The sequence below is a fragment of the Mesocricetus auratus genome, unplaced genomic scaffold (genome assembly GCF_017639785.1).
Source record: "Mesocricetus auratus isolate SY011 unplaced genomic scaffold, BCM_Maur_2.0 Super-Scaffold_100014, whole genome shotgun sequence".
In the NCBI taxonomy this organism is placed as follows: Eukaryota; Metazoa; Chordata; class Mammalia; order Rodentia; family Cricetidae; genus Mesocricetus; species Mesocricetus auratus.
This window is the reverse complement of record NW_024429197.1, coordinates 21,356,925-21,372,437: the sequence shown is the minus strand read 5'-3', so window position 1 is coordinate 21,372,437 and position 15,513 is coordinate 21,356,925. Positions and strand designations below refer to the sequence as shown.

Below are 15,513 nucleotides of genomic sequence, written 5' to 3'. Positions count from 1 at the left end.
ACTGCCATATTGATTTCCAAAGTGACTATCTATACGACTTTGCACTTTCACCAGCAATGGAGAAGTATTCCCCTTGCTCCCATATCCTCTCCATCATGAGCTGTTACTTGTGTTTTTAACCTTAGGCATTCTGACAGGTTTATGATGGAATCTCAGAGTCGTTTTGATTTGCATTTTCCTGATGGATAAAGGTGTTAAGTATTCAAGTGTTTCTCAGCCATTTGAGATTCCTCTGTTGAGAATTCTCTATTTAGATCTATACTCCATCTTTTAATTGGATTATTTGGTTTTCTGATGTCTAGTTTCTTGAGTCATTGGTATTCTGTTATTGGTGTTCTGTTCAGGAAGTTGTCTCCTATGCCATTGTGTTCAAGGCTATTCCCCACTTTATATATTTTAGAAATTAGCCCTCAGTCAGATGTGGAGTTGGTGAAAATCTTTTTCAATTCTGTAGGCTGCCATTTTGTCCTATTGGCAGTTTCCTTTGCCTTACAGAAGCTTTTCAATTTCATTATGTCCCGCTTATTAATTGTAGTTTGTAGTGTCTGCATTATTGGTGTTCTGTTAGGAAGTTGTCTCCTGTGCCAATGTGTTCAAGGTTATTCCCCACTTTCTCATCTATCACATTCAGTGTATCTAGTTTTATGTTGAGATCTTTGATCCACTTGGACTTGGGCTTTGTGCAGGGTGATGATATGGATCTATTTGCATTTTTCTACATGCAGACATCCAGTTAGACGAGTACCATTTGTTGAAGATGCTTTTTTCCATTCTATAATTCTGACTTCTTTATAAAAAGTCAGGTGTATATAGGTGTGTGAACTTACATGTGTGTCTTTTATCATGTAGCTTTTATTACTATAGTTCTGTAGTAGAGCTTGAAATCAAGGATGATGGCCCGGCAGTGGTGGCGCATGCCGTTAATCCCAGCACTCGGGAGGCAGAGGCAGGCGGATCTCTGTGAGTTTGAGGCCAGGCTGGACCGACAGCCTCCAAAACAATACAGAGAAACCCTGTCTCGTAAAAAAACAAACAAACAAACAAACAAAAAGAAATCAAGGATGATGATGATACCTCTGGAAGTTATTTTATTGTACAGGATTGTTTTAGCTATCCTTCCATATTAAATTGAGAATTGTTCTTTCAAGGTCTGTAAAGAATTGTATTGGAATCTTGATGGGGATTGCATTGAATCTATAGATTGCTTTTGGTAAGATGACCATTTTTTACTATATTAATCCTAGTGATCCAAGAGCATTTCTTCAAACACTTGAGATAAGAAGTTCTTGTCATACAAGTCTTTCACTTGCTTGGTTAGAGCTACCCCAAGATGTTTTATATTACTTGTGGCTATTGTGAAGGATGTTATATCCCTAATTCTCAGCCCACCTGTTTATTGTTTATATATAGGAGGGCTACTGATATTTTTGTTAATACTGTATTCAGCCACTTCACTGAAGGTGTTTATCAACTGTAGGAGTTCCCTGACAGAATTTTTTGGGTCGCTTATGCATACTATAATGAGATCTGTAAATAATGACACTGACCTCTCCCTTTCCAGTTTGTATCCCTTTGATCTCCTTTAGTTGTCTCATTGCTCTAGCTAGCAGTCGATATTGAATAGGTATGGAGGGAGTGGACAGCCATGTCTTGTTCCAGACTTTACTGGAATTGTTGCTGGGGGATAACCCCAGCTGTGGCCAGGTTCCAGAGGGGAGATAAGAAGTTGGTGAGGGAGGATTGAGTTAGGCCATTGGTTTGTCTGGGAGAATCTTGCAACCCAACTGGCTAGCAGCCAGAATGTTTATTTACACAGAATTCAGTATGCAAGAATAGATTGCTGTCCTGAACCGTAGGTTGTATCAATTCTGTTCTTGGATACATGTTCAACTTCCTCTTGCACATCTTTTAGTCATCATTGATAAACCATGACAGAACAATCATTTTTACTCATCAACCCCATAACCCAACTTTTGGGTTTTAAGGACACTAGACAGAAAATCTCCAAGTCAGCGTAGGCATGTCCCGAGCAATGGTCTGAGTGTCCAAGAAAAATCCTCAGGCCAAAGCTGCTGCAGTTTTTCAGTTTCTGACACAATACAGTGTTTATATTTTATATCTTTATAGAATTTATTTATATGTATAATCCTGCCATTTTTTTGTTCCTTGATCATATGACACCACAGTGACTCATCATGAGCTAACTTTTCTAAGAAAGGGAGGTCCTGACACCTCATTCTTTTATTATCTTTCCACACCATTCTTTGTCCATCGTTATAAGTCCCTATGTAGGGCAGAGGTGACTTCAACTAATCTTAACTTTGTTAAGAAGCTTGTAATCTGATCTGTGGCCAACTTTACTAGCCCACAAAATCTTGTTGATCTTTTTAAGTTTACTTTGTTTTGGTTATCTTGTTCTTCAGTAAGTACAGGGGCAGATGTTTTAAGAATATCTCAGAGCCTCATAAAGAAACCTCTGGCTTCTTTATATGCATCACAACCTCCAAGACATAAGGAAGACCTTCAAGTAGACAAGGATATCTCCCTAAAAGTGGGAGGGGTAGAAGTTTAGAAGCAGTACTCCTGAGAGGAAGCATAAATGAATCATAAGAAAATTTCCGTCAATCCAATACCCCCAAGTTGTACAAATATTAAATGTCCCCCTCCCCAAGCATGCATCATGCAGAGATAAAAACCAAAATAGGCATGGTGGCCATCATGAGGCTCAGCTTTGCTGGATCTTTTTCAAGCAGCTCTACTGGCTTTATGATTTTGCCATTCGCAGCAGATATAGCAATGCCAAATTGCTTTGAGTTTCTCTCCATTTAATTTAATGTTGGCTATCAGCTTGCTGTAAATTGCCTTTATTATGTTTAGTTATGTCCCTTGTATACATGATATCTCCAAGGCTTTTATCATGAAGGGATGTTGGATTTTGTCAAAGACTTTTTCAGCATCTAATGAGATGATCATGTGGGTTTTTTTTCTTTCAGTTTGTTTATATGATGGATTACATTGACAGATTTTCATATGTCAAACCATCCCTACATCTCTGGAATGAAGCCTATTTGATCATGGTAGATTATCTTTTTGATGTGTTCTTGGATTTGGCTTGAGAGTATTTTACTGAGTATTTTTGCATCAATGTTGGTGAGGGATATTTTCTTTTTTTGTTGAGTCTTTGAGTGGTTTGGATATCAGGGTGACTGTGGCCTCATAAAATGAATTTGGCAATGTTCCTTCTGTTTCTATTTTGTAGAATAATTTGAGGAGTATTGGTTTTAGCTCTTCTTTCAAAGTCTGGTAGAATTCTGCCCTAAAAGCTTCTGGCCCTGGGCTTTTTTTTTTTTTAACTGAGAGTCCTTTAATGACTGCTTCTATTTCCTTAGGAGTTATAGGTCTGTTTAAATTATTTATCTGATTTTTATTTAACTTTGGTAATGATATCTATCAAGAAAATTGTCCATTTCTTTTAGGCTTTCCAATTTTGTAGAATACAGATTTTTGAAGCATGACCTAATGATTCTTTGGATTTCCTCATTGTCTGTTATATTCCTCTTTTTGTTTCTGATTTTCATAATTTGGATAGTCTCTCTGCCTATTAGTTAGTTTCGATAAAGGTTTGTCTATCTTGTTGATTTCCTCAAAGAACCAACTCTTTGTTTCGTTGATTCTTTATATTTTCCCTTGGTGTCTATTTTATTGATGTCAGTCAGCCCTCAATGTGATTATTTCCTGCTGTCTGCTCCCCTTGGATGGGTTTGTTTGCTTCTTTTTGTTCTAGGGCTTTCGGGTGTGCTGTTAAGTTGCTACTATGAGATCTCCCTGATTTATTTATGAATGTACTTAGTGCTATGAACTTTCCTCTTAGCAGCAATTTCACTGTGTTCCATAAGTTTGGGTAGGTTGTACACTCATTTTCATTGAATTCTAGGAAGTCTTACATTTCTTTCTTTATTTCTGCCTTGACCCAGTAGACATTCAGTAGAGAGCTGTTCAGTTTCCATGAATTTGTAGGCTTTCTGTTATTTCTGTTGTTGAAATCTGGCTTTAATCCTTGGTGTACTGGTAGGATGCAGGGGTTTATTTCAGTTTTCTTGTATCTGTTGAGGCTTGTTTTGTGACAAAATTGTGATCAGTTTGGGAGAATGTTCTGTGAGGTGCTAAAGAAGATATATTTTTTTGTTGTTCAGGTGAAATGTTCTGTAGATATCTGTTAGGTCCATTTGAATTATAACATATGTTAACTCCATTATTTCTGTTTTGTTTTTGTCTAGATGACCTGTCTTTTGGTGAGAGTGGGATATTGAAGTCTTCTACTATAAATGTATGGGGTTCAGTGTGTGATTTAAACTTTAGTAATGTTTCTTTTACAAATGTGGGTGCCCTTGCATTTGGGGCATGGATATTCAGAATTGAGACATCATCTTTGTGATTTTTTTCCTTTGATGAATATGAAGTATCCTTCCCTGTCTCTTTTGATTAATTTTGGTTGGAAGTTTATTTTGATAGATATTAGAATGGGTATACCAACTTGTTTCTTGGGCCCATGTGCTTGGAAAATATTTTTCCACCCTTTACTCTGAGATAATGTCTATCTTTGAAGTTGAGGTATGTTTCTTGTATGCAGAAGAGGGTGGATTCTATTTTTGCATCCTTTCTGTTAGCCTGTGTCTTTTTGTTCGGGAATTTAGCCTATTGATATTGAGGGTAATGACCAGTGATTGTTAATTCCTGCTATTTTGGTGGTGGTGGTGATGGTGATTGTGTGTAGTGTGTGGTGTGGTGTGTGTGTGTATGTGTATGTGTGTGTGTGTGTGTGTATTCTTCCCTTTTGGTTTTGCTGGTGTGAGATTATTTTCTGGATTTTCATGGCTGTAGTTAACCTCTTTGGGTTGGAGTTTTCCTTCTGTAGGACTGTAGACATATATTGTTTAAATTTGACTTTGTCATGGAATATCTTGTTTTCTCAATCTATGTTGATTAAAATTTTATTCATGTGAGTTGCCATCTGTGGTCTCTTAGAGTCTGCAAGATATCTGTCAAGGCCCTTCTGGCTTTTAGAGTCTCCACTGAGAAGTCAGGTATAATTCCCTGCCTTTATACATTATTTAGCCTTTCCCCCTTGCATCTTTTAATATTCTTTCTTTGTTCTGTATGTTTAGTGTCTTACTATGTGGCAGGGGAATTTTCTGCTCCAATCTATTTGGTATTCTATAAGCTCCTTATACTTTTATAGGCATCTCCTACTTTAGGTTAGGAAATTTTTCTTCTACGATTTTGTTAAAAATATTATCTGGGCCTTTGATCTGGCTCAGAATCCAGGGAGTGGAAGCGTTCAGATGGCAGGTGGCTCTTCCCTGTTCTGGCTGCTGTGGCCTGTATCTGAGCAGTGGATACCTGCCAGAGCTGGGGTAGGGTGGGGACACAGCAGCAGCGGTGGGCAGTGGGGTAGAAAGAGGGGTCTGCAGGGGTGGGTCTTTGAGATCCGAATCAAAGGCATGGGAAGGTTCCAAGATCAGGTGGGGCTTTTACCTGTTCTGACTGGCATGGCCTGAACCATGAGCAGTGGATGTCTGCCAGTGTTTGTCTTCTCCGTATTATTCAGTCTAGGAACCAGCCCATGGAATGGTGCCACCCACATGTGTTTCTGGTGATGGAGAGTCTTCTCACCTTAACCCAATCTAGAAACTAGAAAGACATTCCTAACATTTTAAGTGATCCTAGATCTAATCAAGTTGACAATAATAATCATTCACAGTCTACACTTTGCCAACTTGACATCCAAATGTGTTAAGTCCTATAGGCTCATGGCAATCTGATGAGGCAGAATGCATTCAGTCCAACTTCAAAAAAAATATCCCCTAATCTTTAACAGATCTAAAGCTGTTCAAAGAAGACTCATACAATCAATCTCTTAACTGTGAATGCCTATAAACAGCTTATATGCTTCCACTATACAGTGGCACAGAATAAATACTTCCATTACAAAAGGAGGGAATCGAAGCATACCAAAGAAAGAGCCAACTAAAGCAAGCCTGAACCTAGGGATAATACCAAATCCTGAAACTCTTGTCTTCTTCTGTTACTAGAAACAATGCTGAACCTTTTCAAATGAAACCTTTTTTTTCTGTATTTGTATTATTTCCTTAGAATGAAATCTCCAAGGTGTATTTCTTTATTAAGAACTATTAATGCATACTGCCACAAGTATTGAATCTTGTCTTTTCTTCCCTCATGACTTATCCTTATCTCTTTCTATAACAATAGGCTGGAATGATGTGAGAAAACACAAGTATGGTCACTTGTCAGAGTCTGCATCTCAGTATCAAGGTAAGAGAAAAGCGATTTAGCATGAAAAATTGTATTCAATATCTCTTGTCATAAAACTTACTCTTAGAAGTCTGTATTTACAATTAATTCACTGGTTAAATCAAAAGCATATATTAGCATTTATGGAGGCCAAAAGCAGTATAGTTTCTTTTGATCTAGAAACCTAGATTCTGAGTATAAATAATCCCAAATTAATGTCGCTGCTCTAGGCACAGTTCCTCAGTCTCTGCATTCTCATTTTTATTACTTTAGGCTCAAAAGGAAGGCAAAATTGAAAGCTGTCTTAGGGTTTATTATTACTGTGAGGAGACACCATGACCTCAGCCACTTTTATAAAGAAAACATTTAATTGGAGGAGGCTCGCTTACAGTTCAGAAGTTCAGTCCATCATGGCAAGGAGTATGGTGGCATGCAGGCAGGCATGGTGCTGGAGAAATAGCCAAGTGTCCTACATCTTTCAGGTAACAGAAAGTAACTGACTGACACATAAGGGAAACTTGAGAAAAAGAAACCTCAAAGCCTGCCCCCACAGTGACATACTTCCTCCCACAAGGCAACTCCTCCTAATAGTACTACTCCCTTTGGGGAACCATTTTCTTTCAAACCACCACAAATGCTACATATACCTCTACAGTTATTAATAAACTCTTTTAAAATGAGAAAATTGTACTAGATAAACTTTCAAACCCCTGTTTTGTGGCAGAAATTTACCTTTCTATCATTCTGTTTCAATTGTCATGATGACCTATGGTTTGACATTTGTTTTCTTTAATAGAACCTGCTGACATTCCGGAGCTAGGTAAGATGTTTTTCTTTTTCTGTTAAATAAGGGGACTTACTAGACCAGGGATTTGATTGTAAGCAGTTTTAATCCACTAGGAAAGGAACTCCATGTGTCTTTGTTTCATAATCCAGGGAATCACTGTTTGCATAATTAGCATGCAATTAGCTTAGATATCATATCAAGCCCTTCTTATCAGGAGGACACAGACCAAGATAGCAAAAAGAGAAGTGATATGGTTAATTACATAGAAGTATAGGTTAGAAAGGAAACTAATCAAACTGTAAGTAATTTCTTAAATTACCAAGTCCAAGCTAAAACAAACCTCTATTCTTGATAATATATTTGGTGACATTTTTCTAAAAGAAATTGCTCACAAGATAGGTTGAACCAATACTGAATGTAAAGATTCCTTTCGTTTATAAACTACAGAAAAACACAAACATACCAATTTAAGTAACACGTCAAACTGATACTACATTCGGTTTTCATCCTGCATAGTATATTTCAGGACTAAGATTTGAAGAATAAAGCTAATACAGTTCTCAGCCAGCTTTTAAGGCTTCTGCATAAAAACCAGTCATTTTAGAGTCCTGTGATGTCTTGTGTATCACATAGGTACTCACATCCTCATATCTTTACCAAATTTTGCTCAAATATTTTGATATATTTTGTTACCATAATTCCATGTGTTCAGCAGTATTACAGCCATTATCTACTGCCTTCCTTTTACCTCTTCTTCCTATAAGGTATTTTTTTGTCAATCCTGAAACAGAAAATAACAAAGTAGAAAAGTAGAGGAGTAATCCAGCAGAATTCCTAGGTTGTTAAGAGCTGGTTTTGCCATTTAGTCACTTTGTGACTGTGATCTTTATTCTTACCATGAGTTAAATGGGAATAATAATCTCAGCCTGTCTGCTTCACAGGGTTGGGAAGATCACTTAAACTAACGAATGTGAAAACACCATAAAACTTTCATTTGCCTATAAACTGGAGAATTGTAATGCTTTTCATTCTTCTCAGCTGCTGAGCTCACACTTTTAAGTCCAATCTGACATTTTTTGAAGTGAAGCATTATGTATATGAGCCGAACAAATGAGTGAAGTGAAACGATGAAGGGCAAAGTACCTGGGACTTGGTAAACAAATGATAGAGATTACTTTGTTCTTTACATTTTTCCTCAAGTTTTTATGGTACTAATGTGTAAATGGGAAAACCATGAGCAGACAGGACAGGCTTGAATCAATTCCTATTCCCCACTCATCAGTTTTATAATTTCAAGTGAATTAATTTTTCTGGCATAATTCCTCAACTTTAAAATGAACATGAAACTGAAATACTGAGCTAATCTGACAGAAACAGGCAAAGTAGGCACAGTCTTAGCTGCTTTTTGGTCTTGTTGCTAATGTGAATAATGGTAACAATGTAGCTCACTTGACAGCCTTGGGCATGTTGTCAGCAATATGTTTGTTGACAGGGAGTTTAGTTACTCATTTTGCATCAAATATATCAGTTAGCAAGGGAGTTTATAATTTGAAAGTACAATTTTCCTCATGAGAGTAATTGGTGACATATATATTCTCTGATATACATTGAAGCTTCATGCTCTATTTTTTCCAATGAGAATCGAGAGTAGACTTCTGGAACCTTCATTTTGTGTAAGACCCTAAAATAATCTGCTTTTGAGGGCTGGGGCTATAAGTCAGTGATGGAATGTTTGCCTAGCATGCTCAAGGCCCTGGACTTGATAATAATAGTAATAATCATTATTTGCTTTGGTGGAGCAAATTGCTTATTGAATTCTTGAGTACCTCAAATTGTTAGGAATTTAATAACCTCTCCAGGCAAATTGCATCATATCAGACAGGTATATATTGAGCCAAATACGTTTTTTTGTATTCTGTTATCCATATCATAATTTTCAGAGCCATATAGAAGAGGATTATCTCTCTGGTTATCAGATGGCAGGTCTAGAGACGGACTTTTCTCTGCTGCTCTGCCACTTTTATAGTGCAGCCACTGTCACCTCACACCCCAGTTTTAGGCATAGCTTCCTAACTAGTCTTCTAGCCTCCAGTCTTATCTGCTCCAGTCCATTGTAACACTGCAGTCAGAGTGACTGCACCCTAGATTTATCAGTATTCTCTTCCTCATGAGCATGGTGAGTTTGTTCCTTGTCTTGATTCTGTAGAAAAATACTTAAGCTTAAGGAAGAAATAAGGGTTTATTCAGTCTGAGTTGATACTCATGGACAAAGGGCTTGTAGAGAGCTGGGCAGTAGTGGCGTCAGGAGCCTGAGACAGCTAGCCACATTCACAACTGGGAAGCAGGCGGAGATGGGTGCCTGTACTCTGCTAACTTTCTCCATCTTACGTGTCTGGAACCCATTTGAGAGTGCGATGCATATTTAGTGTGGCTCTTTCTACCTCAGTGAACCTAACCTAGATAAGCCTTTGCAGACATGCCTAGAAATTTGTTTCTATAGTGTTTCTATGTCCTATTGGGTTGACTATACTAACCATGTGGTGTAGAGGGTGCTTTGATACCCAAAAACTTTCTGTCTGCAACCTCTTTTTTAAACTTTTCTCTGAAAAAGTTTGCTTTTGCTTTGACTCCTGCTTATCTTATCCTTTTATACTTAGGAACACGAATGTTATTGCCTCTGGGAAGCCTTCCACAAACCTTCTGCGTGCTCCTACAGCACCCTCCACCTCTGCAAGTGCAGCCCTCACCACACCATTCTGCCATGGATCATTTAGTTTCTGTCCCTCCCTAGACTGAAGCTCACAAGAACAAGGGCAATATTTTGATCATGGTTGTACCTCCAGTACCCAGCACAATACTGTAAATAATTCTTGGAAGAATGGGTGAGGAAATGGCTCTGAGACTTTGCTTTCTTACTCATGATTAATGCTAATGGAGTGTTCCTTCAGTTGGTTCACAGGTGACATGCTTTTGGATCTCTTTACCACAAAGTCACCGTTTTTATTCTTGTGTGCTGTATCTCTCTCAGAGTCAGAGAAAACTCAGTGTCCATGCGTGATGGTAATAGTTCAGATAGAAGTAGTACCTGTGTGCTTCTTGCTTTCAGTCACCCAAAAACTCTAATTGAGCCTGTACTAAGCTTCAAAGCACTATATTAAAGAGCGAATGTTGAAAAGGAATAAATAGCCCCTATACATAAAGCATTTAAATAGCTCATCACAGTGATACAATGGGATGAGTATGAAAGGATCTTAGAGGGGAGAGGTAAAACCAGCAGGCTTTACAGAAAAAGTAGGGTTTTTTGTTTTTGTTTTTGTTTTTGTTTTGTTGAATGTCAATGTATATAGGTGGTTTGGGTAAAGATACAAGGCCAAAAAAAAAGTATCTAAAAGTTTGTTTGAGGAAACTCCCATCTAGCCTGAGTGTCATGATTCTGGGCCTGTGAAGCCTCCTCAACCCAGAACCTTTTCACTCCAGGCCTCTTTTCCTCATTGCTCTATGTGCTTTATTTCTATTAAGTAACAATACCTCAAGTGAGTGTTCTTTTTCATTTTTTTTCCTCAGTGAAGAAACTACATGAAAATGTTAGTGTTATAGCTGAAACTGGCTTTGGTTTTTTTGTTTATTTGGGTTGGTTTTGTTTTGTTTGAGGTTTTTGTTGTTGTTTTGGGGTTTGGTTTGGATGTTTAGTTTTTGTTTTGCCCAACCTTCTGCTCTAATCTTCAGGAATTTGATGAAAGATTGTACATACTAAGTCACTCATACCTCTCTGGCCATGAATTTTTTAAAACGTCAAACCAGATAGTTGGAATATATATTAATGATTTTTATTGTATTGATTGTGGGAGCTGAGCATCCACTTGAACCTTCCCTTTTTAGCCACGGTATTTGATGAGCTCTTTGCTTTTAGCTAAGAGGTTTCTTTGTGGTATAGAGGGGACACTAATAATATAATTTAGTTCCTGTTATTTGTTTTCAGAAATTATTTTTTGTTTGATGTTTTATTTTTAGCTGATTCATTAAAATATCAAGCTAATAATTTTAAAGGGTTATGGGTGGTGCTTTGAGAGTACTATTTAACACTAGGCATTTCAGAGTAACTAAATTGGTTTAGAACTGTATATACCACCATTTACTGATCGTATGAAAAATGCCAAGCACACATAGCGTGGAAGCATAGTGTGGAAGGTATGAGTTATGAAAATAATTCACTCAAGCAAATTACTTAAACTGATTATGAAGTTGCATGAAACAGTGTCCCTGATTCTAGGATAGACAGACTAATGAGAAGAACAGAATAGAGTCCAGAAATAGATCTAAGAATGTATAAAAAAAACTAATTCAAGATCAAGGTGATTTCAAACCCATGATTTATTCAGTAGATTGTGTTGGAGCACATTTATTGAAAAAAAAAGCAAAAAGAACTAGATGTTTGCTTTATTCATTTAATAAACTAAATTATAAATAGATCAAATGCTTACATATAAAAAATGAAACCAGAGACATTCTTGAAGAAAATGTGGGTTAATATTTTTATAATATTTAAGTGAGGAAAGTGTGGTGTGAAAAATGAGAAACCATAAAAGGGATGACAGAGAAACATGAGGCCTAACCCTACCAAATGAGGCAAACATCTTAATCATATACATAAAGGGCTTATATTAATTTGTAAAGACCTTAGAATCTATAAGAAATGGAAGTTTGTGTTAGCATAAAAAGGGCAAAAAATAAAAACTAGTTAATAAGATTCCAAAGTCTTCAACCTTATTAGTAATCAAAGACTGTCCAAAAATATATATAGGTGAGTTTTTGTTTGTTTACTGCTAGATTTATCAAATTTCCCAGCACTTGGGAAGCTAAGGCAGCAGAATCGCTAGTTTGAGGTCAGCCAAATTGCAGGCCAGACTGGGCTATATAAACGAGACACTGTCTCAAAAACCTACCAAAACCTAGAAGTTGTCAGAATACAGCTTTAGCAAAGGCGTGAAATGAATGCTTATATACTTTATTTTTCATTTTATGTATCTATTCTTTGAGAATCCCATACATGTATACAATGTGTTTTGGTCATATCTACCTCCTCTTCATTCATGTGCTTTTGATAGTAATATCTAGAGGATATTTAAGCAATATAGATTGTGTTGAAATCTAAAATATCCATAGACTTTGTTAATTCTACTCTTTGGTATTTGCTCCAGGGAGACTTGTGTTAGTCAGATTTTTGTCACTAAATCCTGAGAGAGTAGGAGGAGACAAGAGAGGGCTATGGTGTGAATATGACCAAAATACTTTATATGCATATATGAAACATTATAATGAAGTATACTGTGTATAATTAATATGTTAATAAAAACATAAGCAGTTAAGTAAATGAAGAGAAATATCTGAGAGAAACATATTAAGAGAGGAAAGATTTGTTTTGGATTGTTGTTTCAGAGATTTTGGTCTATGGTCAGCTTGCTTTTAGGTCTATGGGAAAGCAGATGTATTGTAAAAGAAGGAAGAAAACTGATTATCTCATTGTAAACAAGGCAAAGAGAAGTAACAGAAAGGGGCCAAAGACAAGATAACCCTTCCACGCCCACACAAAGTAACCATCTTCTTTCAGTTAGATCCTACCTTGCAGCTTGACCACCTCCCAGGAATCTATCAATAGATTAAACCATTGATTAGATCAGAGCCCTCATGATGTATTCATCTGTGGGAACATCCTCACAGAAACCCAGGAGGATGCTTTAATAATCTCAGTTTCTCAGTCCAACCAACTTAACAAATAAGATTAACTATCACAGAGATCATTTTAAAGGTACTCAAATATGTGAATAAAAAATTAGGCAACAGTTAAATGACCATCACAAACTATAATATGCATGATGAAACAATGTTTAGACAGTAATCTTGGAGTAGAATTTCTAATCTAAAGACATCTAAGTTGAACAAAGTAGAGTTCTTAAAGAGCCAGCTAGAGTAGCTGATAAGGAAATAAATAAGCTTGCTTCTTTTTTGTTTTATCTTTTTTCACACCACCTCATTCCTTTCAAATGCACCTTTCTTATTTCTTTGCTAATTGTGTCTTATCATATACCATAATGCAATGTAAATTTCATAAGGTAGGGAGGGATTCCTGTTAAACTGCCTCCTCAGAAGAAGATGCTCAGTAAATGTGTTGAATAAATAATTGACAATTCAAATTATAATATTTTAATGTTTAATTTGTATATGAACAGTTTAAAACATTTGCTTTATATATGCTTAAATTATAAAACATTGTATGTCTGGTAGTAAGATCCCAAGTATGAACTAAATTTCCCTATCCTGGGAGTCAAGAGATGGCTCAACAATTAAGAGCACTTGCTGCTCTTGCTGAGAACCTCAGGTTCGGTTCCCAGCACCCAGGTCAGGTGGCTCACCTGTAACTCTAACTCTAAGGGGATCTGAGGGCCTCTTTGGACTTTATGGACACCCACAAAGTCCAGTCAAACTCTCTCTCTCTCTCTTTCTCTCTTTCTCTCTCTCTCTCTCTTTCTCTCTCTCTCTCTCTCTCTCTCTCTCTCTCACACACACACACACACAAAATAACAAAAATAAAATATTTCAATTTTCCTATACTGCATTCTCACGGTGATCTGTGCTGCCTTGTTAACTTAAACTTACTTTAATTACAATATTATTTGTAAAAGTAAGTTTAATATTTCTGTTTATCTAGTGACTGAAAGTGTCATGATGTAGGAACTGTGTGTGTCTTGGTCCACCGATGTTTAACACAGTTCTTTACACTTGGAAGGATATTATGTATTTATCAAATGAATTTATATAGAATTGTATGCATTATATATACAATTATCTCCATCTTTCAGATGAGTAAACTGAAGCTAGGAAGCTTAAATTTGCCTAAGATATTTGCTATAGAAATAGACTTAAGTGACATCTTTTGACTTCAAATATATCTTTAAAAATACCAGTAGTCAGCCGGGCGGTGGTGGTGCACGCCTTTAATCCCAGCACTCGGGAGGCAGAGGCAGGCGGATCTCTGTGAGTTCGAGGCCGGGCTGGACCGACAGCCTCTAAAACAATACAGAGAAACCCTGTCTCGTAAAACAAACAAACAAACAAACAAACAGAAAAAAAAACCAGTAGTCTATAGACACAGGTTTAACTTGAAGCTACTGAGTGAAACTTTTAAGGGTGGTCCCACGAACTTTGAAGAAATGACAACACTTAGGAATATGGTTTTGGAATCAACAATTTAGACCCTGTGTTGTGCAACTACTATTTCAGGGCCACACTGAGCCTGCTTTTGTCAAGGTTTCATAGACTACAAGCATTCTCTTCTCCTTCCACTTTCATTGTCTGTACCTTCTAGCCCACTACCAGAATGACTGAGTTAACAGCTATGATATGGACTATGTGGCTTACAATAGTTCTCAGCTCTTTTTTAAAACTAGCTCTTGATCCATACTTGATCCATACCTTGCTTGCTGCCATTTCTTATTCTCTTCCTTCCTTCCTTCCTTCCTTCCTTCCTTCCTTCCTTTCTTTCTTTCATTTTTTTTTGAGACAAGGTTTCTCTGTATTGCTTTGGAGTCCGTCCTGGAACTCACTCTGTAGACCAGGTTGGCTTCAAACTCACAGAGATCCACCTGCCTCTGCCTCCTGAGCGCTGGGATTAAAGGTGTGTACCACCAGTGCCCAGCATTGCTCCATTTCTTTTGTGATTACATTAATACTTGCAGATTCAAAAATCATATGATATCTAACTTTAGGGTATATATGAAAGAATGAATCTGATTGGGTTATTATAATAAAAAGTATCTTAGAAAAAGGTATGGTTCAAATCAGTCATCAATGTGTTTGGACTGCTTTTAACATAATCCTCTTTACTCAGTAATAAAAGGTTTCCTACATAGTATATGCCTGAGATTTCTGGCCCTTTTACCGTATAGCACAGGAGTTGATTAGCATTGCTGATATGTGTAATAGGCAACTGTAATTAATGCTGCCATAATTCTTAAAATCAAAGTCTCTTGGGTACTATTGATCAGAACTCAAGCTAATAAAAACAATTATCTAGAATTGTCCAAGATTTTAGACCTTGTTTCCTAATATATTAGCTATAAGTCATATGTGCATTTTGAAATTATTGGAAATTAAATAAAATTTAAAACTTAGTTTCTTACACTAGTCACATTTAAAATGTTCAAAAGTTGTATGTAAAAGTTATACAGCCGGGCGGTGGTGGCGCACGCCTTTAATCCCAGCACTCAGGAGGCAGAGGCAGGCGGATCTCTGTGAGTTCGAGGCCAGGCTGGACCGACAGCCTCCAAAACAATACAGAGAAACCCTGTCTCGTAAAACCAAAAAAAAAAAGTTATACATTAGTGCTATATTACTGGATAGTACAGATATACAGTTCA

The 15,513-nt window shown here is 37.0% G+C and overlaps 1 protein-coding gene across 11 annotated transcripts in view; it reads left to right on the top strand.

Annotated features, from left to right (window-relative positions):
* The window catches only part of Scmh1 (Scm polycomb group protein homolog 1), a 125,386-nt gene that overhangs the window by 35,186 nt on the left and 74,687 nt on the right, over positions 1-15,513 (top strand). For 7 of the 11 annotated variants that reach the window (XM_040756746.1, XM_040756747.1, XM_040756748.1 and 4 more), the window contains 2 exons: positions 6,271-6,333; positions 7,109-7,132. In XM_040756746.1, the coding sequence (XP_040612680.1) occupies positions 6,271-6,333; positions 7,109-7,132 (87 nt within the window). Of the gene's footprint in view, positions 1-6,270; positions 6,334-7,108; positions 7,133-9,756; positions 9,982-15,513 lie in introns of those variants that run through there. The other 4 variants (XM_040756752.1, XM_040756751.1, XM_040756757.1 and 1 more) reach the window with 1 other exon arrangement.